This window comes from Stegodyphus dumicola, chromosome 3 (assembly GCF_044657685.1).
Source record: "Stegodyphus dumicola isolate Sdum_Otavi_A_Nest chromosome 3, ASM4465768v1".
Taxonomy (NCBI): domain Eukaryota; kingdom Metazoa; phylum Arthropoda; class Arachnida; order Araneae; family Eresidae; genus Stegodyphus; species Stegodyphus dumicola.
The window spans coordinates 235189200-235214473 of NC_140770.1; the positions used below are offsets into that span (position 1 = coordinate 235189200).

The 25274-nt window shown below is 31.7% G+C and overlaps 1 protein-coding gene across 2 annotated transcripts in view; it reads right to left on the minus strand.

Moving 5' to 3' along the window:
- The window catches only part of Rme-8 (receptor mediated endocytosis 8), a 196094-nt gene that overhangs the window by 54197 nt on the left and 116623 nt on the right, over positions 1-25274 (minus strand). For both annotated transcript variants that reach the window (XM_085813925.1, XM_085813926.1), the window contains 10 exons: positions 24894-25096; positions 22674-22758; positions 22223-22423; positions 19093-19247; positions 13019-13220; positions 5698-5810; positions 1999-2077; positions 1722-1857; positions 514-698; positions 92-283 (listed from right to left, as the gene is read on the minus strand). In XM_085813925.1, coding sequence (XP_085670051.1) covers positions 92-283; positions 514-698; positions 1722-1857; positions 1999-2077; positions 5698-5810; positions 13019-13220; positions 19093-19247; positions 22223-22423; positions 22674-22758; positions 24894-25096 — 1551 coding nt within the window. The remainder of the gene's footprint in view (positions 1-91; positions 284-513; positions 699-1721; positions 1858-1998; positions 2078-5697; positions 5811-13018; positions 13221-19092; positions 19248-22222; positions 22424-22673; positions 22759-24893; positions 25097-25274) is intronic.

Below are 25274 nucleotides of genomic sequence, written 5' to 3' on the forward strand. Positions count from 1 at the left end.
TGACCCGGCCCTACTCATTTTAAAATTTCGATTTTATGGGCAGTTTCATTTTACAGATCTACATGATATTAATAAAAAAGCATATACTCACATTAAAGTATAATATTCTACACAAATCTTTAATCATGTCAGGCATTTCAATCATGCGTTCTCTACAGCCTCTAAATTGTGCAGCAACAGCAAAGCAACGAGATATATGGATACAAACTTGCGTAGATAGGTCCTCCATTTTAGATGAATGGCTTAATACTCCAACACAACGAGAAAATGCTTCTTGTAATGCCTACATGCCATAAGATAGGGATGGAATTTTGTTGAAAAAAATCTGTATAACATGATGAAAACACACTACTACACTTTAAAAAAATATATATTTGTTAATTTATTTCATTACACTTTAAATGTTTAAATTTAATTATTCAATGTGTTAAGATAAAAAGTTCACATATTAAATATATTTAAAATAACACATAGTCATCCTCCATAGAAGAATCATTCATACGAAATTTATACCTCAAGACCACCTTCTCTTCGCATTTCTTCAGCATTCAATGCCGAGCAATTGACTGTATGGTACGCAGTTTCTGCTGCAGCAGCCAGTAATGGGGCAGTTTTGGAAAAAAGCTGAGAATCATTGGTTTCTAATCTTATTGTCTTCACTAGCATAGGATAACCTGAGTATTTATATGGATGTAAAACTGTAAAAGAAATATGAAAATGGCATATTAATTTATAAAATTTAAAATAAATATGAAAGTGAATGGCAGAATATAATTTCTTGAACAACTCATGCATTCTTTCATACTGAAAATAACATTTCTCACAACAAAATTCAATCAACAAAAATATCAACTTCATAAGATGGCTATTGTATAAAAGAAATTTCATAATAAAGTGATCAAAAGTGTTTACATGGTATATATTTTCATTTCTTTAAAAATAATAAAATTCAAATGCATAAATTAGAATTTTATATTTTCGACTAATTGCTAACTGCAGACAGATAACCTTTGAATTAATTTTAGATACTTTTTCAATAATTTTCAAAACAGTGCACAAAATAAGATTACTTTAACTAACAGCCAATTCATATAACAAAATCCAATATTAAAAACGAACAAATGCAAATTACAAAAGCAGGGAAAAAATATTCTACATATTTCATGCAAAATATACGAACTAGCTGTCACATGTATATATCATTGAGGAGTATGCAAGCATACCTCCATCTCAAAGACGCAGGAAAAATCTTTCAAGTTTGGGAAACAATGATCTTCAAATTTAATTGTTACCAAAAAAAATAATCTAAAATAATTCTTAATCATGTAATAAAAATTTTATAAGGCAATTTTTATGACAATATGAATAAAATGGCAAAAAAGACAATGCACTTTATTTTTTAAGAAATTTAAGTTTTCAGCTGTCTACAAGTATGGACCATATTATGCTAGTTTTGAAAAATTACATATGCATTCTTACTACACAAATCACAAGAAAGGTTATTAATTAGCCATAAACAGAAATTATAAGTAATCTATCATTAATATAAAAGGTTGCATCTTTGATAACATTTTAGCTTATTCTTAAAAATTCATATTAATTTAATGGCTAACTATTGAAAGCTGTGGTCAAGCTCTTTTCTTCTCATATAGTACTGCATTTTTTCCCTTAGTGCTAATACATTAATTAATACCAAAATCAAATAAGAAAAACATATTTACCATCTTTATAATGACTAAAGAGAATAGTCTGGGTTTTCAAAATAAGGACAACATTATGTGGATCAGGTCCTTCGCACTGTCTTGATGATTTACTACACAGGAATTCATACGCTTTGTTGACATTTTCAAACATTTCCTTGAAGGAAAAGAAACAAAACATATTCAGTTCATGACATGTATTATTTATTAGACATGCATTTAGTTCTGAATGTTTAAATACTTTGCCAAAAAGAAAATCTCTTTTCCAAATAAATGTTTAATGGATAAGTATACATACTCGACCATCTGGGTTTTTGTCTGGATGATACTTTTGAGCAAGCTTGAAATATGACTTCCTAATTACATTTTCCTCAGGCCTAAGATGCAAAACACACAAAAGATAAAGAAAAATATGAAAAAAAGTGTCACTGTTAGTTTTTTATATCTAATAAAAACTGTTTGAAATAAGACAAACTGTTGGAAATGGATGCTAATAAAAGAGAATAAATTGAATTTTGATCTCTTTGACAGTGGTTTGTTATTTAATGAAATTAAGATTGAAAATTAAGTATAAAATTACAATATATATATGAATTGTAGTAAGCTCGCCTAAAAGTTACCAAGAGCTGCTGCTCCAAAAGGTTCAACACGTTTTAAAAAAATTAATACATATGAAAATCAAACCATTAGACATGTAAAACATTAAAAAAACAGAAAAAGATAAAAAGTAAGCGAAAAATGGTAAATTAGCCCAATTCGACTTCCAAACTGGCTTTTCAAGGGAAATTTCATTTATTTGAACGTCGAATCAAGCTAACCCCATTACGCGTTTCGCCGAAACAGACAATTGAAACTTTTTCGCTAAAAATTTTTTTAAATTTAGACAAAGTGTCTAGGTAATTTTAATAGTCTCAATTCTCTTCCAAGACACTTTGTCTAAATTAAAAAAAATTTTTAGCGAAAAAGTTCCAATTGTCTGTTTTGGCGAAACGCGTAATGGGGTTAGCTTGATTCGACGTTCAAATAAATGAAATTTCCCTTGAAAAGCCAGTTTGGAAGTCGAATTGGGCTAATTTACCATTTTCCGCTTACTTTTTATCTTTTTCTGTTTTTTTAATGTTTTACATGTCTAATGGTTTGATTTTCATATAGATTAATTTTTTTAAAACGTGTTGAACCTTTTGGAGCAGCAGCTCTTGGTAACTTTTAGGCGAGCTTACTACAATTTTTATATTTTACTTATTTTGCAGCATATTGCGCAAGATGTTTTCTAGACCAAAATTGGTTTTTTTAAAAATTATAATTACTACTTTGCTTGATAAATTATATATATATATATATATATATAAGGAAATTAATAATCAAATTGTGTTAATTTAATCATTTGTTTTACATTCTAATTATAAATTTAATTCTAGATTTAATGTCTGAGATTTTGCTTAATTTATGTTACACAACAAATCAATATAAATTTACAAGATTATACAGAAATATGATTTTTATAAAATTTTCCCTCTACTTTCCATCTTAGAATTAAATTTAGTTGTTTCATGTGAATAATATTTTTATTATTAATAATTATTTGCTCTATTTCAGCTCTTGTTTTACTACAACACAACAACAAAAAGAACAGCATGTCATCTAAGCTATTTGACACCTGAAGAAACAATATTGACAATATTGACTATCGCTCTGTTGTACTGAACCAGAGTACTATGGAGTACTTAACTAAACTTATTACAGAAAGATCCAAAAGATGACAGTGCCATATTTTAAAATATGAAATACATAAATCAGTTTCTGCTTTAAGTGTAATTATATAATCTAAACTTAAAAATAATACATGATCAAAGTTTGTAAGTCATAATGGATATTTTTAAAACATAGAATAATTATTCTTAAATTTTATGTCCACTAACACTTTCAAAAATGTATTTCACTTACGCAGACACCTCATATAAAAATTTATTTTAAAACACAAGCAATTTAACTAAAAATTTTACACTATAAAGTAAATATATATATTTATGCATTTATAATTTCAACAAAATTATGGATATCCAACAAATTATGGATACTATATAACAAAATAAATCACTTAGTACAAGCAGTTCAAAATTTTTGATATGATATGCTAAATGAGTACACTGAAGCGTTATTTATATGTTTAGACATAATTTCTTTAAATTATATTTTTTAATTTATAAATGCTTTATGGGCATTATTAAACACAATGAAGCACAAAATACGTCTGAAACCACATTGTTACGAATTTTGTATACATATAAATAATTTAAGTGAAATTATAGTATTCTGTTATATAATGTAACACGAAAATTTAAAGAGGCAAAGCTCTACTGGGAAAATCAGATTACAGAGGCAAGTCTATTTAACATTGGGGCAACCGGCTATCGCACTGAACTGGTACGATATTGTCAAGCGAGTGATGGTTTAGGCGACTAATTTTTGTTGCAAAATTTGACAAGAAATTACCAAAAGTCTCTGAACTTGGTAAATATTTACCAAAATTTTGGTCTTGTCCTTAGATAACTGTGATATTGTAACTGAATAACTGTAACTGATCTCTATATGTAACTGTAACCGTATCTGGCCCTTATATACTTTCCAGTAAGTTCGAAAAGTGGAAGGTACTGCAGATTTCTTGGCAGCTGAGGGAAAACTATATAACACAGGAGAGAGGTTCTCATTTTTTTAGTTCATATTAGACTTTGGAGAACTGAGATATACATGTGAACTTTGATCTTTAGATATGCTTAGTATTGTGCTGTGTTTAATGTTCTTAGTAATCTGAAGTGTAACCACTGATTGCACTCTGTGATGGTGAGAAGAGGTTTACGAATATTTTACGTGGAAAGTTCCAGAACTATAAAATGTTCCTTTTAGTAAAAATAAATTTTATCACGCTATCATCAGTTCTGTGTTCCTCAACTCATTATGAACCCTTACATACAAAACAATTTTTAGTGACAAAAGTGATGAAGGAACTACTAAGGCAGCTGGTGACCAAGAAAAGATAGAAGGGGTCGTCAACTCCATTAAACATGAAATGAAAGCCGTTCAAGAAAGATGCAAGCAAAGCAGTAAAGGACGAAAGTGAGCAAAGAATCTGTTAAGAAGTAGATGAAAGCTGTTCAAGAAAAGATGCAAAATGCTATCAAATCAGTTCAAGAAAAGATTGTAGCAGGTCAAGAAGAAATGAAAAGAGAAATTACCTTTGTGATAGAAGTCAAATTTGAGACTATGGAATGCAGAATTAACATGGCTGAAAATAAAGTTGGAGAAAGTGAAGAAAGAGTTTCTGCTGCTGAACAACAAAAAGTTATCACAAAAAAAGTTATTGTTATCGAACAACAAATCAGAGACAAAGTTTCTTCTGTCAAACAGCAAATAAAAGACAGTTTCTGCTGTCAAATAACAAATCAATTACAGAATTTCTGCTGTCGCTAAAGAAGTTGGCAGCTTAAAGAAATTCACATTGACAGCAGAAAATAATTCTGACAGTCTTAATTTTTTACCCGTGCCTTCTCAACCTGCTCTAAAAGTGTTCACTTATGAAGTAAAAACCTCCTGACAAGTGTATAAAACTCAGTTTTCTATAGTAGCAAACACAAATGGATGGGATTCCCAGGCTAAAGCTACTCCCAGTAGCAATAAAAGTAAAGATACCAAGAATATAAATGTCAAGTTCAGCAAAGTCTTTATAAAGAAAAATAACATTAAATAAATAAACAAGACTGATGAAGACTAACCGTACAAACCAACAACAACAAAATGATTTTCAGTAATAATGTTTAATGACATTTAACATTCTTTACTTGTATGCAGAATAGAAACTTACTCCTTCATACTACTATTTTGAAATTTTCTGGCACCATTATATATTTCTGTTGATCAAGCAATCAACACAAGAGGAATTCTCAAAGTGTTTTCTTACACATTTTGTATTTTAAAAATTCATACAGCCATAATTACTTACTGATTTTCTCGTTTTAGTCCAAGAGTTTCATATGCTTCATCTAAAGATAAAACTGGTGGTTTCTTTTCTACTTCTTGCTTCCAAGCATCTAAAACATCTTTTAATAACTTTACCTGAAAATAAGCAGTCAACATTTTAGTTGCATCTTTTAAAATTTCACTGATGTAAAAACATTTGGTATTGATTTACTATGCAATCTGATGCTTTTAGTTAGTTACTAATTTCTTACATGATGAAACTAAAATGCTATTGTTAAATATGAAAATAAATACACATATTTAAGAATACATAAACAAAAATTATTTCACTAATTTCTTTAACTTTTCAAGTCTAATAGGTTATATATGTCCCATAGCAAAATAAAAAAAAAATCAAGAGAGAAGCACGTCTATTACAAACACACAAGTGTGTGCCCTATTTGAGTACTGGACATTGACTAAAGGTTTCTTACCAATTTCACCATGCTCTCAAGTCAGTCTTCATCCAGAGACAAAGCAAACATGCCCTAACTTATACCTGTGAGTCTGTTTGTTGTTTTTTATTCGTTTTTTACTGTAAATTGGTGACAATTACTGTTATGGTGTTGCTAACATACTTTATCTCCTTTTTTGCTGAAATTTTTTTTTATTATCTCTTTTTTTGCCCTTTTTTTTATTTCCTTTTTTTGCTGAAAATTTCAACATCGGACATAAATGTCCCTCTCAAATTCTCACTGGGGATGAATGCATCCCAGTTGGTTTTTGCTATTTAAGCGAGCTCAAAAATATACATATGCATATATCTTTTTTCCCCCTCAAACAGAGGAAGGTAGACAACAGAGAATTACAACAGCTTGCTGATCGTTTTTGGGATGAGTCTGAAGATGTGGATCCATTTCAAGATAGTGGTTTTGAATACTCCCCTCATATGACTTCAGAATCTAACATGGATGAAAGTAACTACCTTCAGGAGAATTTGGAGAGCTCAAGTTGTGATCAAGAAAATACTGAACCAGAAGTTGATGACGGCACATAAGGAAACCTAAAAGGGCATTTATGTCAAATGCAAATTTTATAAAAATGTAAAAAAAAAGAAATGTTCTTGCATATTTGTGTTGTCATTTAAATAATAATTTAATTCAAAAAAAGAAAAACTTTTTATAAATCAAAAAGTTGATGTGAAAGGGTTAATAACCTATTAAATTTTTTTCCATTAAATTCAAATTGCTTCCAATTTTACACACACACACACAAAAAAAAAGGGGGGGAGAGAGAGAGACAGAGCAGGAATGACTCTTAAAAGAGGCAATGCTCAGCTGCATATGCTATGAATATAATGCAGCATGACCAAAAAATAGTCATCATTAACAAATCTCCATCATGCTTCTCATAACTTGAAAATATCTGCAATGTGGTACTCTGTATTTTGTGCAGAATTTTCAGCTTCAGAACCCCTAATATGATTCAATTGTCTGAGTGTCTGCAGGATTGACAAAGTTTATTGATAGTTTACAGTTTGATGATTGTAGGATATTATCACAAAAGCAGCAAATTGCATAATATAACAATACCAGACATTCCATAATTTATTTCCCATTTACAAATTTACAGGATAATTTTATTTAAGATAACAAATAATTAATCTAATCTCTTATCTTAACCTAATTTATCTGCTTATCTTATAAAATAATTTTTGGAAACGCTATTCAAATTATTCCAAAATTTTAATTGATAAAAATCTATCAACAAAGTCTAAAATTAATAAAACAACACAATAAAGACTATTTACAGTAAACAGCAACAAAATTTAAAATGAAGATTGAGTGTGGTAAATCTTGAAGCACTGAGAAGTATCATTTTCTAACTCTTAGAAAAAGTATCACTTTCTAACTCTTAGAAAAAGTATCACTTTCGAACTCTTTAGAAAATGAATCATCACTCTCATCTGTGTTAGTACATGGTTCATTAACCATACAAGGATATTTTTTCTCTGATAAACAGTGCTTTCCCGCCATAATAGACGGAAGGTGAGGCTTTCTGAAATAAAAAGAAAAGAAACAGAAATATATCTGAAGGCAATGCAAAACGTAACAGAACTCCACATAGTAACCCTAAAACCCATACAAAGCAGAGGAAAAATAGAATGAAAATAAGAACTGGATATAAATTAGACCAGCGGTTCCCAACCGCTGTTCCGCGGCACACCAGTGTGCCGTCTGAAGCACTGTGGTGTGCCGCCGGGTCTGGGTGTCACGGTGCTGTTCGCCCGCTATAACTCCTTCCCGTCACTCCCCCCGCCAGTGTCATAGGTGGTCACGGCGCTGTGCAGTGCTATAACTCCTCCCCCTGCCAATCTTGACAAGTGTCCGCCGTGTCCCCGCCCCCATGAGACGCAGGCAGACGCCTCACACAGTGTCAGAGAGACAACGGCTGCTGTGAGGAGAGAGACACTGATACTGCAGTGATGGACAAGTTTTTGAAAAGGAAAGAACTGGACTCTGAACAAAATCTGGAGCCAGATGAGAGCCCGAGTATGAGTGGGGGTCAAAAGAAAGCAAAGATGGTTAAATTCTCTGGCGCAAGGCAATATAGCGAAAGCTATATTTCAGTTGGATTTACTTTCACTGGAGATGAACACAAACCAACTCCACTGTGCGTGGTGTGTGGTGAATAGCTAGCTAACTGTGCTATGGTCCCAAGCAAACTTAAACGCCATCTCCAAACGAAACACCCTTTGCTTCAAAACAAGAATGTGGACTATTTTGTTCGCCTGCGTGACAACATGGAGAAACAGGCAACTTTTATGAGAAAAACAACAAAGGTAAATGAAAGAGCTCTTAAAGCTAGCTATCAAGTTGCTGAACTTATAGCCAAGACAAAAAAGTCGCACACTGTGGCAGAGACATTAATACTTCCTGCCTGCAAAGCTATTGTAGAGGAGATGCTCGGACCTGAAGCAGCAAAGGAAATAGCCAAAGTCCCTCTCTCAAACAACACAATTTCCAGGCGTATTAATGACATGTCTGCAGACATCGAAAGTGTGATTTTGGAAAAGATCCGTATCAGTGAGAAATTTGCATTGCAACTTGACGAGTCTACTGATATCAGTGGACATGCTCAACTCTTAGCTAATGTGCGTTTTGTTGATGGTGATGCAATTACAGAAAACTTCTTTTTTTGCAAGGTATTGCCAGAAAAAACAACAGAAGAAGAAATTTTTCGGGTCACATCAGAATACCTTGAACAAGGATGACTTAAGTGGGAAAACTGCACAAGTGTCTGCACCGATGGAGCTGCAGCCATGGTCGGGCGCACCAAAGGCTTTGTAAGCAGAGTGAAGGAAAGAAATCCAGATGTGATTATTACGCATTGTTTTTTACACCGCGAGGCCCTCGTAGCCAAGACTTTACCATCAGCCTTAGTTCATGTGTTGGATGATGTTGTGCGCATGGTAAACATTGTAAAGTCACGACCCATGAAAAGTCGCATATTTGCAGCTTTGATGAGGAGATGGGAGCAAAGCATAAAACCTTGCTGTTTCATACGGAGGTCCGGTGGTTGTCGCGTGGCAAGGTCTTGGTTCGTGTGTATGAGCTGCGGGAGGAACTTAAAGTGTTTCTGACAAATGAGGGGTCAGATTACGCAAAGCAGCTTGCAAGTGATGAGTGGTGTGCAAGGCTGGCATACCTGGCAGATATATTTCATCATCTGAATAAATTGAACACCCGAATGCAAGGCCGAAATGAAAACCTGCTTACAAGTACAGATAAAATAAATGGATTCCGTTCAAAGGTGCAACTCTGGCATCAACACGTGAAAAGTGGCAATCTTGAAATGTTCACACTCACCATGCAATGGCAAGGTGTTCACACTGCTGCACTGTGTGAGATAATAGTTAAGCATTTAAAAACTCTTGAGGAGAAGTTGTCATTTTATTTCTCTTCAGTCTCCACTGAATGCCTTGACTGGGTTAGGGACCCTTATAGCTCAGCATCAGTTGTTGGAAAGGAAATGACTTTACAGGAGCAGGAGGAACTAATTGAACTGAGACAAAATCGTGGTTGCAAGCTAAGATTTGCTGATCTACCTTTGGACAGTGTTTGGTTGGATACTGCCAAGGAGTTCCCCCTTCTGGCAAACAAAGCTATTTTGACATTGCTCCCTTTTACCACTACATATCTGTGTGAGATTAGCTTTTCAAGCATGATTGCTATGAAAACCAAATACAGAGAGAGACTGAGAACTGTTAACGAAGAGCTACGTGTGTGTCTTTCTTCGATTCCAGCCAGAATATCAGCTTTGTGTTCGGCCAAACAGGCCCAGGTTTCGCACTGAAAGTATTTTATAATTTTTCACTATTCTGTTTACTTAATATTTCATAATAAAGTAATTATAAAATACTTTCTTTGTGCTTATTTGATTCCTATTCAAGAGAATTACTTTATTATAGTCAATATAGGCACAGAGTTAATTTTTTAACATTTTCTAATGGTGGTGTGCCTCGTGATTTTTTTCCCCGCGACTAGTGTGCCTTGGCCAAAAAAGGTTGGGAAACGCTGAATTAGACACATGAATGTTTATATTAGCATGTGGGGATTTAAAGAGCCCATTTATGTTTATGCTTTCTCCCCCCCCCATCCTCACAACAGTTGAGGAGTAAAATACTAAAGTCAGGCAGAACCATTCAAACTCAAGGTCAGGAACCTAAAACTGTGTTCATTTCAAAAGTAATGGTCATAGGATGCCATCTAGTGGTCTTCAGAAAAACATTCCAGCTTAAAATGTGTATATGCAGCATCCGTCCTCTGAATGCAATCTCTAGTGATGCGTGGATGGAACACCCGGCTGTAACAGACGTTCTCTTAGGAAAAGCGTATATGGGACGCCCGTTCTGAAGGGGTTAAACAAGGACTGCAACAAGGTTTTCTCTCACTTGGCACTATATCTTATTCTACCACAACATCAGATCTGCATACTAAAAACAACCTTTAGATGTTGCTGTATGTTGACCACTTCATGTGGCAATTATGTAACAAACTCTAAACTGATATGGTGCATGCCACACGCATCTGTTAATCAGTCAAATATCTTTTTAAGGTGTTTACTCTCCAAAGATTATGGACATAGAATTCTGTATCGAAGGATGGCTTTCCCATTTGTTACACATGAAAATTTCTCCCAGATCTTTATTCTGATTTCTCACTAGATGTATACTAAAAAAAAAAAAAAAAAAAAAAAAAAAAAAAAAAAAAAAAAAGAATTATAGTCCGAAGTGAGTGGGGTCAATTTGGAGTTATAATCAAGGAAATACAGCTTATTCATGACATTTTGGGAACCTCTAAAATTTCGGTCAAAACCCATAATGGTCAGAGGGTTAAAACAAATTTTACTATAAAAATACAAATGATTTGTAATCATATATATCAAGCTATAAAAGTGCACATAAACAATGTAATTATTTTGGGTACTATCGCATTACCAAACATGACAAGAAACAACAGAGCAAAGCACTATGTCACCAAAGTACGCAACTCAGAATTTTATGATTTTATCTGGCAACCGTTCTGCATGTGAGTTTGGAATTTGATTGTAGTTTCTACTTGCAATTCATCTGCAGATTTTTCCCCATATAATGAAGCATAATGCAACTGTAGAATTTGCCTGCTAACAAAAAAGTGTCGCATTTTTGCAGAAATATTGTGTTTTGTCTAATAGTAATAGAGTGTAGAAATGTACATCTCATGAAGGTGTATTTTACAAATGATCTAATTGTCCCAGCTATCCTGGTAATTCATTTGAAAATAAGACCTGGAAAGGAAGGATTACTTTGAAGAGATTTTGAAGCAAATAGCTGACCAGTATTCACTGGCTGTAATAAATATTGTCCATGCTGATTTTCATTATTAAGTAATAAAATGAAAAAAAAAATATTTGTTTGGCTAGCTTTTATTTACCTCCGATGTTACATTATTACAAAAATCTTGCAGTTTGAAAGCAGTTTGCGAATTGTTCTTAGTTGATTGTGGTAATAATTTTCTCTGAAAAAATGCAGTTTTTTTTTTTTTTTTTTAAATTAGTATATAGATCAATATGCACATGGAGAGAAGTGCCAAAATGCTCTGCAATTCTCTGATTTTTTTTTAAGTTAAAACAGATTGCTATACACACTGGTAGGAGATGAAAAATACAGAAAGATAAAGGTTTTATTATTTGTTGTGTTTTTAATTTCGTTAATTTGTTACAGTTTTATGAAATTTTGAGTGTTTTAATATGAATTCCTTATGTAATTTCAACTATTTCATTATGCATGTTTCTTCAGTTTTCAGGTACTCTTTTTTTTATTTCATTAATTCATTGACTTTTTATGTAATTTTCAGCTGCCATATTTTGAAATGGCAACCCTTTTTTCATGAATTAGACTGCCAAAAAAATTAGTTGCCGACAAATGGTGACGTTGCAGGATGGTTGGGCAGATTAAGATATTATCTTTTTTTTTTTTGTAACCTAGACTACTTTTCATACAATTGAACAAAACAAAAACATATAAAATTAGCATAACATATAAACTATATTTTCCAAAATATATAAAATTATAAATTTTTTAGAAAACAGCTTATGTTAAAACTATAAAAGTTCAGATAAATGCAGCCCACTTTAATATAATTTAAATCTGTTATCCATAACCAGTTTCACATAGCATGGCATTTCTCAGGAATATTATGGAAATGCTTTCACTTAATCCCCATAGAATATCTTTAAGGTACTCTTTTTTGGATGATTTTCTTAACATGAGAAAAATAAAATAATAAAAATTATTTGTTTTACAGAATTAAATAGAAAGAATACTACAATATTAATATCAAATTAACTCATTGAAAGCATAAAATGTGTGCAATGGTATTTTTCATAAAGAATTTAGATACTATAAGGAATATATACAACTAACATAACATATCTGAAATGTGAAGGAAACACTGTAAATTTTTAAGTAATTCTTTTCATTCCATATAACTTTTGTCAGCTTATTTTTATCAATATCTAAGGCCAAAATTCTCGTAGCACAGCCTATATACATAAAAATTATAATAATTTTTCAATGTGATACTTTCAAATTATGAAAATTTATAAAGAAAAATATAATAAGCACAAATAAAACATAATAATAAAATAATGAATATCTCTTTGATCTTGTGCATTTACATATTCAAGAACTCAATTTAAAAAATTCTAGAAATTAGAAGTAACCTAATACATTCATTTCACATATTACTGGCCATGTGAAACTTCATATTTCGGGATGAAAAAATATACAGGAACAAATACAAATTTTAGAACATACATACAGGATCCTTTATAGGCCAATCTGGAAAACGGAGAGTATCACACAAATGTCGAAGATAATATATGTTGCAAAAAAGTTCATTTTCCAGCTGAGGATATTGTATGACAGGAATTGGACAATACTGATATAATGCTCTTGTATTAGAACGCAAGCGTGGAGTGAAATCTGCGATGTGGGAAGCTATTTTTTCGATCATCATACGCCTGGGAAAGTTGAAACAATATCCAATCAGAAATTTTAAATTCAGTAACACATAATAAACATTCTCACTGAATTTCAGTTCAGACACTCATTTCAAAAGTAAAAAGAACAGCATTTTAAATCTAAACATGAAATTTATCCAAGCAATTTAATAGCAAAGAATTCAGATCTAAAAGGAACTAAAAAAATAATTTTAAAATCAAGAACTAAAGCTGCTTAATTTAACTTAACAAAATATTAATTTTAAAAAATTAGAGGAATATCGAATATACTACCTTGGAAAAATTTTTTTAGAAACATTTAATTAGAAATTTAACATAAAGAAAAGGCAGAATATTATTAAACTTTAGAATGAAGTATTAAGCAAACTGAATTAGTAAAATGATATTAAATTTTTTCTTTAAATTATGGAAATGCATATTAATCACTTATATTTGAATGCTTCATATCGACTCGTCAGGGGTAATAATTTAAAACATTAAAACCTGAACAGATAGTACTGAAAATAGTTTCATTCCTCTTGTCTGTCTGAGCATAAAAATTTAAATAAAACAACAAATAAAACCTAATGGCCTGTACAAAGATATTTACAGTCTTTCTTAAGGAGAGTTACAAAACAATTTAGAACACCTAAAAATGTCAAACATTGTAAAACATGAAAATTCTAGATAAAAATAACATGCTTTATACAATAAAAATATAACGGCCAATTTCCCCATAAAACTTCAATTTACAAATTTTTTGTTTCTGAAAGAGTAAAACAGTTGGTAAAACTCTCCAAAATTTAAAATGAAACAAAAAGAAAAACATAAGAATTTCTTGAAAGTAACAGGTGATAAAAAACTCAGAACTTTTCTGAAAAAAATGGTGCAGCTATTTTAGTATTCAAACTGCAAGTGTGGTAGCATCTAGACTAGCATTTCTGGTTTAAATCATTCCTTAAAGTGAAAATCTACAGGACTTTGGTTTTCTAATAATATCTTTGAAACTGCTTTTCTAATAATTGAATTATGCAAAGGTTTTGAAAAATTGGCATAGGCTAGAAATTTGGCATTAAAATAGAAGATGGTGAGAAATCTCAGAAACAAGTTTATTGTTTGAGTAGTGAAAATAGGGTTGCCAAAATGAAAAAGCTCAGAAAAGAAACTAAAATTTTGGTGAAATAACAAAATATTTATTGCTTAAAAATTTTCAAGATTGCATTTCTGAAAATTTTCAGGTGCACAGGAAATACCCATTGGAAGCCTTAATTTATAGCATTCAAATGGTATGCTAAAAGTAAAAAGATCACTACTATTCCCATCTAACGTTATTTGAAAAATCCCATCCTTTAAGTCTAAAACAGAGTAAACTGATTTATTACATAGCTTTGGTAAAATCTCCTCAATTATTGGAATTGACACGTTCTCTTTTTATAGCTTTGTTAAGATCTTTAGGATCAAAGCATATTCTTAAGGATCCATTAGCTTTTTCAATTATTGCTAGATTGCTAACCCAGTTCAAAGGTTGATCAACTTTTGCAATAATGCCATGTCTCTCTAATTCATTTAATTTTAATTCAACTTTAGATTTTAAACTAAGTGGTATTCTACGTGGTGGTCTCACTACAGGAGACCACAGGAGATCCGATCATCTACTGTGATTTTACAAAATCCATTAAATTTTCCCCCACCTTCAAACACGTCTGAATTATTAATAATAAACTGATCTTTAGATAGAGGTAAAATATTTGTATATTGATCCAACTTACCTTTATTTGATATTCCAAACTTATTTATAAAATGAATCAAATTAAGTTAAACACATGCATCAAATCCTAATAATGGACACATATGCTTGCTAGAAACAATTAAAAACTGTAAGAGTACAACCCTCACCATCTGAGGAACACTATAACATTAACGACCCATCAGGTTTAACCTTGGACCTCTCCCCCCCAAATGCTTCTAATACAATATTACACTTGTTTACAATAAGATTAGAGTACTTAGCACTCATTCAGTGTTTCATAAATTTTCACAGTCAAAACATTCAATTCAGACCCTGTGAAAAACTTAAAGGTCACACTTGTCCCTTCAACAATTATGGTTTTAGTCCACTCTTTTGTAGACGATGTTGAGCATACACTTTCAGTTTTCTGGACATTTATGGAATTCACAATATACATCTGTGTTATTATGTTGAGAAACATTTTGGATGTGTTTCAGTCTGCACATAGTTGAAAAGTGATTTAGTTTGCCACAATTAAAGCATTTTTTTCCATGTGCCAGACATTGTCCATTAATGTGATGCCTGTTGCATTTTTTACACAAAAACATCTCAATATCTGAAGCGTCATCATGCCATCCTCTGTGCTTCCTTACTGCTACAGCTGCATTGGCTCCTCCTGCCTGATGTTGCTTCACTTTCCCTCTAGTTACGCTGTCAACATTGTGTTTGTTCTCTTAACGTTTGAGCATGAGCTTTGCTCAATTCAGCTGCTTTCCCTAAATCAATTGCTTTCTCCAAACTCAGATTATTTTCTCGCAGCATCCTCTCCTGTAAACTGGCATCTAATACCCCAAGGGCAATACGATCACGTACGACAGAGTCACTCTGCTCACCAAATTTGCAAGATTTTACCATTTTTTCAGGTCAGTCATGAAACAATAAAAAAATATCATTTCTTCTTGTTTTCTCTTATTGAATAAAAATCTCTCCACCACGACATTTGTTTTAGGCATCGTGAAAGCTTCAAACCTTTCAAGCACTTTTTCATAGTTGCCCTGATCTCTAGTTGAAGGATTGAGCATGTTAAACACTTCAACTGCTTCCTCACCAGCGGCATTTAAAAATAAAGCAACTTTCACATCTAAATCTTTTGAAGCATTTCCTGAAGCTTTCATATAAATGTGGAACAGATGTTTGAATCTGTGCCAGTTTTTAGGCTTTGCTGTGGGCTACAAAATTCCATCTTACGTCTGCTGAGAGGAAAAACACCAAAGGATTGCCTGGCAATTATTTGTTACACTACATTATGTTATATTCATGTTAATATTACTTGATCAATAAATAAGTGACATTACTACAGGATCACATAGCACATTGTTTATTACCAACCAACATCAACTGGTGATTACTTCACTTCAGTTCAACAAGCAACTAAACTAGTATGTTGCCACATATATGTAACAGGTAATAGGCTGCTGAAGTTATTTTTCAATAAGTGAACCATAAAATGTTTTTCAAATGATGCTGATATTGTTACTAGCTTGCCAACTTTGGTAATAGTAAAATTCTGCTTAAGGTCACGATTTTTTTTTTTTTTTTTTAAATATCAGTCTGTTACGGAAAAAAGGTAATTTATGATACTAAGTAAGTTTATTTTTGATATCGTTGAAAACAGGAGCTTTCCATTCTAAAAAGAATTATCGTAGGAAGATTAATAGCTAATTTTAACAATAAATTCCCTTTTTGATTTTTCACTCCAAGTTCTTTTCCAATTGTACTGAGGCAATTCTTTAAATGAACTTTGTTGACAGGTATGGGGTATGTTTCATACAGATTAACAACAATAGTTATAAAAACAAGTCAAGAGTCAAGCCATTCAAAGTCAAGAGTTTATAAATGGTTTTTAAGACAGAATTTTTATATTTACAATTTTTTAATTTCTTACCGAATGAAAATTAAAGCAAATATATTCAACAAATATATATTAATGCTGAAATACAGGTATTTGAAATGACTATTTGAAGTATTTACTCATAATAAAACAGACTAATTTTCTGAATTTGATATATATACACTCACGTTTGTGAAAATTGCAACACCAAGAAGGAATCGTCATAATTGAATGCAATTTAATACACAGTTGAGTGGTAGTGGTACAAATAAATGATTAAATGTTCAAAGCAAACAAACAAGAACAAGAGATCAGAATCAGTATTTTATGTGGCCACCACGCGCCGCAATAAGTGCTGCTACACGACGTGGCATGCAGTCAAACAAAGTTTGAATGTCTGACTGAGGAAGAGCATTCCATATCGTTTGTACGCGTACCCAAAGTTCGTCTGCAGACGCAACAGAACGAGGATCACGAGCAAGACGCCGACCAATGACATCCCACACATGTTCAATTGGCGACATATCCGGGGAACACGCAGGCCAAGGAAGAAGCTGTACCTGCTGCGCTGTAAAGAAGGATTTAACAATCCGAGCAGTATGAGGGCGGGCATTGTCCTGTTGAAATACAGCGCCTGGCAAGCTTTGAAGGAAGGGAACAGCTTCGGGCTGTAGAACTTCACGGATATACCGGTTGCTGTTCAGACTGCCCACAATTCGTAGCAATTGAGATCGTCTATGATATGCTATGGCGCCCCAGACCATAACTCCAGGTGTTCGTCCACTGTGGCGTTCGATAATGCACTCCGGAAGGTGGCGTTCACCGGCATAGCGTCTGACACGAATGCGGCCATCATGGTACCACAAATTAAAGCGGGATTCGTCAGAAAACACGACATGCTGCCAATCAGCACGCCAGTCTCTATGCTGATTGGCCCATTGTAGCCACAGGCGGCGATGGTCGTGCGTTAGGGGGATCCTGTATAAAGGAGTCCGTGCACGCAGTCCACACTGCAGCAGACGTCTACGAATTGATGAAGCACACAATGAAACACATGTAGCTATTGACCACAGTGCTGCCAATTGTCTAGAGGAAGCTGTACGGTCCGTCCGCGCCATGCGGACCAGGTGTCTATCATCGTGAGCTGACGTCACATTTCGGGGTCCACTCCCGGATTTCCGAGTTGTTCGACACTCGTCCGTCCACTGCTTCCAAACGCGCATCACTGTGCTGCTGTTACGCTGCACACGAGAGGCTACTGCACGATACGACAATCCAGCTTCACGAAGGCCGATGATTCTCCCTCGTTCAAACTCTGTAAGTTGTTCAAATCTCGCTCTCTTTCGTCGACGAGGCATAAGTACAGATTGAGTTAACGTTTACCACTAGCAGATAACCACCGATAACCATACACGCCTCGCTACAGCCGTCTATTTATTCGGATCCATCAGCCGTTCAGAGGGCGCTGCTCAGCATACGCATGCGCTATGGATTTGCAATTCTAATCATTTGCATATCATGCACTACTTTGCATTTCCTGAAAATTTCAGCTCACTCGCGTAAGTCCTTCATGGTGTTGCAATTTTCACAAACGTGAGTGTAGAAAAGAAGTAGTCAACAAGGTAAGAAGAAAGTACGCTAGTACTAAAAGTAACAAATTAGTGCAAAGTGCTGCTAAATTTTAATTTAAGTTTAAAAATAATGTTTGACCCAACACATCAGCAAGAAGACATGAATTTTATTAAGTAAATTAATACATGAACTACATTAAAGCAAAAACTAAGATACTAAGACATTGATCTGAATCAAGAAATTAATAAAGAAAGAAATTTTGCAAAAATTAATCTCCCTTGTTTGCAGCTTCATAACAGATATATATATACACACACATACACCAGTGTTTTTTAGACAGTTTTGATCAGTGTTTTTTAGACAGTTTTGATTACATAGGAACAAAACATTAAATACTAATTCATTATATTAAAAAAAAGTCACCTTTACACACCACATATCAATCAGATTTATCTGAATATAAATAAAAAACACCTGTTTTAAAAATAAACTATACTTGTTTAGTATACATCGCAGTATGTCAAAAAATATTTTTTAAAAATATTTATGACATACTGCTTGAGAAAGTGTTTTAAAAAAATTCAAGTAACTGAAAATTACACATACTGAGAAAAGTTAACATTTATTTTGAATTCTACATTTTGACATTGAACTCAAATTTTAAAAAATTTCAATTTAATTTAATATTCCAAGGCCCTTACCTCATTTCATTACTCCATATAGCTTCAGGTGTATCAAATTCACCTAAAAATATTTGAGCAAATTTCTCAGCTCCATGGTTTTCCAGGTAACATACCATAGCTTCAGGAAGCAACTGACCTAGAATACTGCGTTGCATAATTGAAGAAGCTTGAATCTATAAAAAAATAAGTACAGAAATCAATACAAAATAAACTGTTAAAACAAAGCCACTTATAGTAATTTGCGTTTAAGCTGAAATTACTGAAAAATATTAAAATATATCTTGAATATTCATTATGAGTGATAAACAGAGCTAAAATATATTAAGTACTTTTAAGAATACATATGAAAATTCATGGATTAAAAAATTAGGTTATGCATGATACAAAAGACTATATGCAAATACAAAGAAAGTTTTAAATTAAAAAAAGAAACTATTTATTACTGAACTTAGATTACACTGGAGAACAGCAGTTTCATTATACATTAGTCATTTGTTTTTTTATGAGTGGTCACATTCACATAAGGTATAGAAGACAAACCTGATGTGATAGAACAAAACTAACTACAGTTTTGAAATCTATATGCCTATTTAACTCTAAAACAGTTCAAAAATCGAACTCAAAAGAAATTATGTTAAAAATTATTCCTTAGAGTTGTGCCATAGAAACAATAAAATGGAAAAGAAAAATGCTTTTCTTTTTACTTCAAAATTTAGTGATCAGTTTTTCTAGAACTCTGTTTAAGAAGGATGATATAAATTTAGATAAACTAAAAATCAAGATAAGAATAACCAGTAAATGCAATGAAAAATTGAGAATCTACTGATTTTATTGGAAGGGTTGGCAGTTTTGCAGCATCATTCCAAATAAACAGCTGATATCAATTTTAAACATTAAGGATCTAAACCTCAGTGATACTTCAGGTACTTAAACATCTGTACTGAAAATATTAAGGTAACAAATGATAGGTTTAGATCAAGGGTTTTAGCCCACAGACTGTATTGGTCTTTTCACACAGCTTTGAGGACCAAGACCTAGGCCTAGACTAGAGAGTAGACCATCATACCATGGTATCAGTAATTATGATGAAAACATGCACATGTTTGCAGTGAGATTTTTGCGATTGGGCCTATACTGCTACAACAACACAAACAAACTTGTTTTTTAAGACTTTCATGCGGCTTCACCTAATAACTTCTTAAAACTTGTCGCAGAGTTTCAAAAGATTTCTTCGGTTTGCAATGCAACTTTATTTTTAACTGGATTTACCTTCCTGTTGTAACAATTTAACAGTGCATTTTGTTTATGTTTTAATCAAGTGTAAACTTTTACTCACAAGAATTTTGTATTTTGGACAAGGTATGTGTAAGGGAAAAAAAAAAATTCTAAAATTAAATTACAACATATATATATAAAAAAAAATTCAGATTAAATCTAAATTGCTGTTTAGAAGTTGTGCAAACTTAGAAATAAATAATAATGGTCAATGGTGCAAGGCCAGGAACTATATGGGGGAAGATGTGACACTACTTCCCAAACCAAGCTCCAATAAATTTGTACGTGTTTGCTAAAGATGTGTGAGACCTTGCACTGTAATGGTGGAGCATGATTCCTTTGCATTTGACAATTCTGGCCTTTTCTCTTCGACTGCTTCCTCCAATTTCATAAGTTGTTGACAGTAAATATCTGAACTGATAATTACATTGCATGGACACAGCTACACAACACCTCTGTAATCCCATCAAACTGACAGCATGATCTTTTTATGATACAATTTAGCGTTTGATGTCATTTGTGCTGATTCATCATGCTTGGAACATGATTTTCTTCAAGTAATGCTATTGTATATGATCTATTTTTCATCACCTGTGGTAATTTGTTTCAAGAAAATGTCAATTGTATAACATTATCATTATATTCCAAACACTGATTCCTCCATTAAGTGATTATCTTTTTCAATTCATGCGGAACCCAAATATCGAGCCACATAAGGAATCCAAGGCATCTTGTGTGATTTTCAATTGCTGTTTGTGACACATTAATTCTTTTTCACAATTTTTCAAACAGTCATATAATATTTTGATTCAGTTATGGCTTTGATATCATCAACTTCAGAAAGTTGGCAAAAATGTTCATCACCTTCAAATGAAAAATTGACAGAATGAAAATTTTTTAACCACTTCTGACACATGCATTCTGTTAGGCAATCAAAACCATAAATTTCACATATCTCTTTGTCAACCTCAGCTGCATTCTTGCCTTTAGGAAAAAAAAAAAAAAAAAAGGCAAAATATGCCAAAAATGTTTATTTTTGCATCCCATGTTAAAATTGACCACAATCTAACAATTGTGAACAATTCTGAACAAAAGAACAGCTTTTTACAACATTATTTCAAACATTGTGCATTTCTCATCTTCGTAATAAACAATGAACATTTCATTAATTCATCATTCTTAATTTTGTCCGAAATTATGCACAAATTTAGTTTGTAATTAATATTTTTACTACTGCATTAAGGAAAAAATTATGAAACATTATACAACAGGCATGACATTTGCTATACTTGATTTTCATTGTTAGAGGGTGTCAGTATACACTCTACAGAAGAAAAGTAACACCATACTGAACAGTTTAGTCTGTATTATACGTATACATAATGCAGACAAAATGATGAAAGCATCTGTTGATCATTTGATGACCATTTCGATTCTCAAAATTTTGAGCAAAGAAAATTAGGATTTCCTTGATCAGATACTGATGCCTTTGATGCCATAAGTGGTTAATGCCATACATGGTTCTATGGGGTCAATATTTTCATGTAATTCAAGCTATCTGAAATTATGAGAAAGGCAGTCTATGACACATACAGAAAGAAGCATTCTCCTAATGCTTTCAGAAATATCTCAAAAGCATACATATCTCTTCTGAATGAATATTAACTTTGAATGTGATTAGATAATAATTTTCACAATTTAAGTAGAACTGTCCTACAGTCCTTGAACTTTTTTAACAAAAGGGTTCTATTAAAATAACATATATCTTAAGGGAGTAAGAAACAATGAACATTTCATTAATTCATCATTTATATGAAATTATATATACACAAGAAGAAATATATATATATACAAGAGAGACCAATTATTTTACCTCTTCACATCTAAAGGCTTGACAAGAATGAGATATTTGCAACAAGTTACCAATTGGTAACAAATTAGATCCAGTATACATTAGAATAAAGAAGAAGAAACCAGTAAGATAGAGCCTTGAAATTGCTGGGTTATCCACCATTATATGTGTCAATAATATAGCCACTTTTTCCACCAATACAGGATCAAAAGTAAGAAGGAGCTATAATAATAAGAAATATATTAGGAGTTAATGTATATCAAATTTAGAATACTAAACACAGCATAAGAGTTATCGATTATAGCATATTTTAGAATATTATGAATGTTTTACATATTGGATAGACTAAAGAATGCTTTTACTTATTTGCAATTTCCTTTATAACTTTAAAAGTTTTAAAAAAATCAATTTTACTTTACATTTCAAACACTGTAAAAATTTTGAAATCCAAATTGCTTAAAAAAATACTTACTTGAACAATATGTGGCAAACATGTAGAATCTGATAACTGTCGTTTAGCTCTAGGTAAAGGACGAATGATTGAGCCATCTGAATCACTAGAAATTTAAGCGGAGGGAAAAAAACTTGCTTTTTATGTGTTATAATACAAATAATACAAAAAAATACAAACTATTTCACTAAAAGGAGGCAAAATTCATGTTCAGAATAACATTGATCAACAAATATTTTCTCCAAAACACAAATGACACTGATCAAAAATAATACTCATGAAAAATCAATAAGTGAAAATAATTTAGATTTTATTTGTGTACAAATAACAAAGCATTTCAAAGTTAATACATATGGTTGGTGATGAATACAGTGTGAATAGGAAGCAGACATATCAGCAAGTTATTCACAATTTTTTTACACTTAACGTTTTTAGTTCCTATAAGAAATATTTATCAAAATATTGATACAAGAGATGTTACTACTGCTACACTGATTATACCAAATTCACACACTATGTAACTGCAACATACAATGACACATTATATATGGAACCTTAAAAAGTAACTAAGATTTTAAAATTGTAAACAGTTTAATAAAACCACATTAATGGTAATTACAGTATGGCACACACAAAGCTGAAAAATGTAGAATGCATATTCTATTTTTATTTATTTTAATTCTTCAACCGTTACAAAAAGGCATAAATTTTCACTACAAATATTTTAAAGGGAAAATCCTTGATCAGTTAGTCCAAACAAAAATTTTCGCACATGGATGCAGTTCTCCAAGCTTTCAATTGTTCTCTAGTTTACTGATAATTATTTCAAAATGAAACTTTTATCTCTGAATAGAAAGATAAATGGAAAAGATCAAATACAACATTTTTTTTTTTTAATTAATAGTTCTTTCGACAAAACTACATATATAGCAATGAAGAGGAAGTGTCTATTATAATATATAAAAAATCAGTATAATGAATGAAATTCAGATAGTTTACAGATGCATAGAAATAATGATAAACATAATCAATATTCTTCAAGGATATTTATCTGGGAATTTCAAACAATTTTCATTCATTTATTTGTATTGTTTGACATGATATCAACAATTACTGTTTTTACAAAAAGATTCTTTTTGTCTAAATTTTTGGAAAATTAAAATTTAGCACTATGCAAATTTAAATATACATATGTTACATTTTTTCCACTTTAGTTAAATGAATCTAAATTTTCTGTTGATTTGTTAAAATTTTATGGACTGAAACGATACTTTCTGCCATTTGTTTCTAAAAATTACTGATTTTCAGCGAGATATTTTATTAGAAAAAATAATAGCATTACGAATAAAGTTATAAATAAGCTATTTTTAGCATGTCTACAGAGACTACCAGTGCATATTTAAAAATGGTCAGCTATAATCTATAGCAAATTAAGAATTTAGTAAGTTATTCTGAATCAATTCACACTAACAATTGCAATTCCCTCCCTCCTTTTTTAGTGCAACTGAAAACTTCAGATACCAGTGTAACATTTTAGAAATTACTGTAAAGTGAATTAAAATTAAAAACTATACAAATATATATCAGTTAAAAAAAGAAATTGTAATCTAATTTTAGTATACACTTTTCAGTTTAATACTTGAAACAATTTTAAGCAAAGCAGGAACCTACTATAAGGATTAGTAACACTGAAATTATAGATATAGAACATAAAAATCTTGCATTTAAAATTAATTATTCAAAATAGAAAAGCCAAATGATAAGAAAAATAGATGCGGTGATATTACTTCACTGTTTATTAATACCACTGGCAGACTATAACTAATTCCCACCATATTAGAATATTTCTCAGAATAAAAAATAAAATTAAAAAGAAAAAAATACGTAACTATTCATAGCTATGCATTTAATTCAATGGATCATGTGTGTATATGAGGCTAGCACAAAATTTCTTTCAAATAAAAATACTTTGTATTTCTGCAAAGCACAAAATATGAAAACTGAAACAACAAAGATCTCAAACAGGTTTCTTTTGAGGTATTTAAAAAATATATCCAAATTTAAAAAAGGATGTTATTTTTAATCTCAGGCCTAACTTATGTTTTATGCTCCTACATATATGTTCTTAAAGACCACTGAAAAATTATGCAAAATAAAAATAAAATAAATAAATAAAGCATATATTTAAAATTTGATATTCCCAGCTTTTTTAAAATCTTTGATTCCACAAACTTTACTTACCGACTAGGAAAATATTCACAAATTTTAATTAGCATTCTAAGAATTTCATTCGCTAAATCACTCTCATTCATCAAAGCGTTTCCTGTAGCCATCAGGCACCATTTGAGTTGGGGTATGCTATGTATAGGTTTCCAACCATCCATTCCTTGTGCCCAACATTTTGTTTTGGGATTTATTATTCCTTCATTCCAAAGATCTTTAACCTGCAGAAAAGAAAAGCAATATCTATACACATTATTACAAAGAAAATACTGTTGCAAGCTACGGATTCAGGGATGTTTCTTTAAATATTCATTCCAGATAAGCAGAAAGAAATTAGCAATTTATTTGGAAAATAACACTGCACAACAAAAACTAATAGTCATAAATAACGCAAGGAGA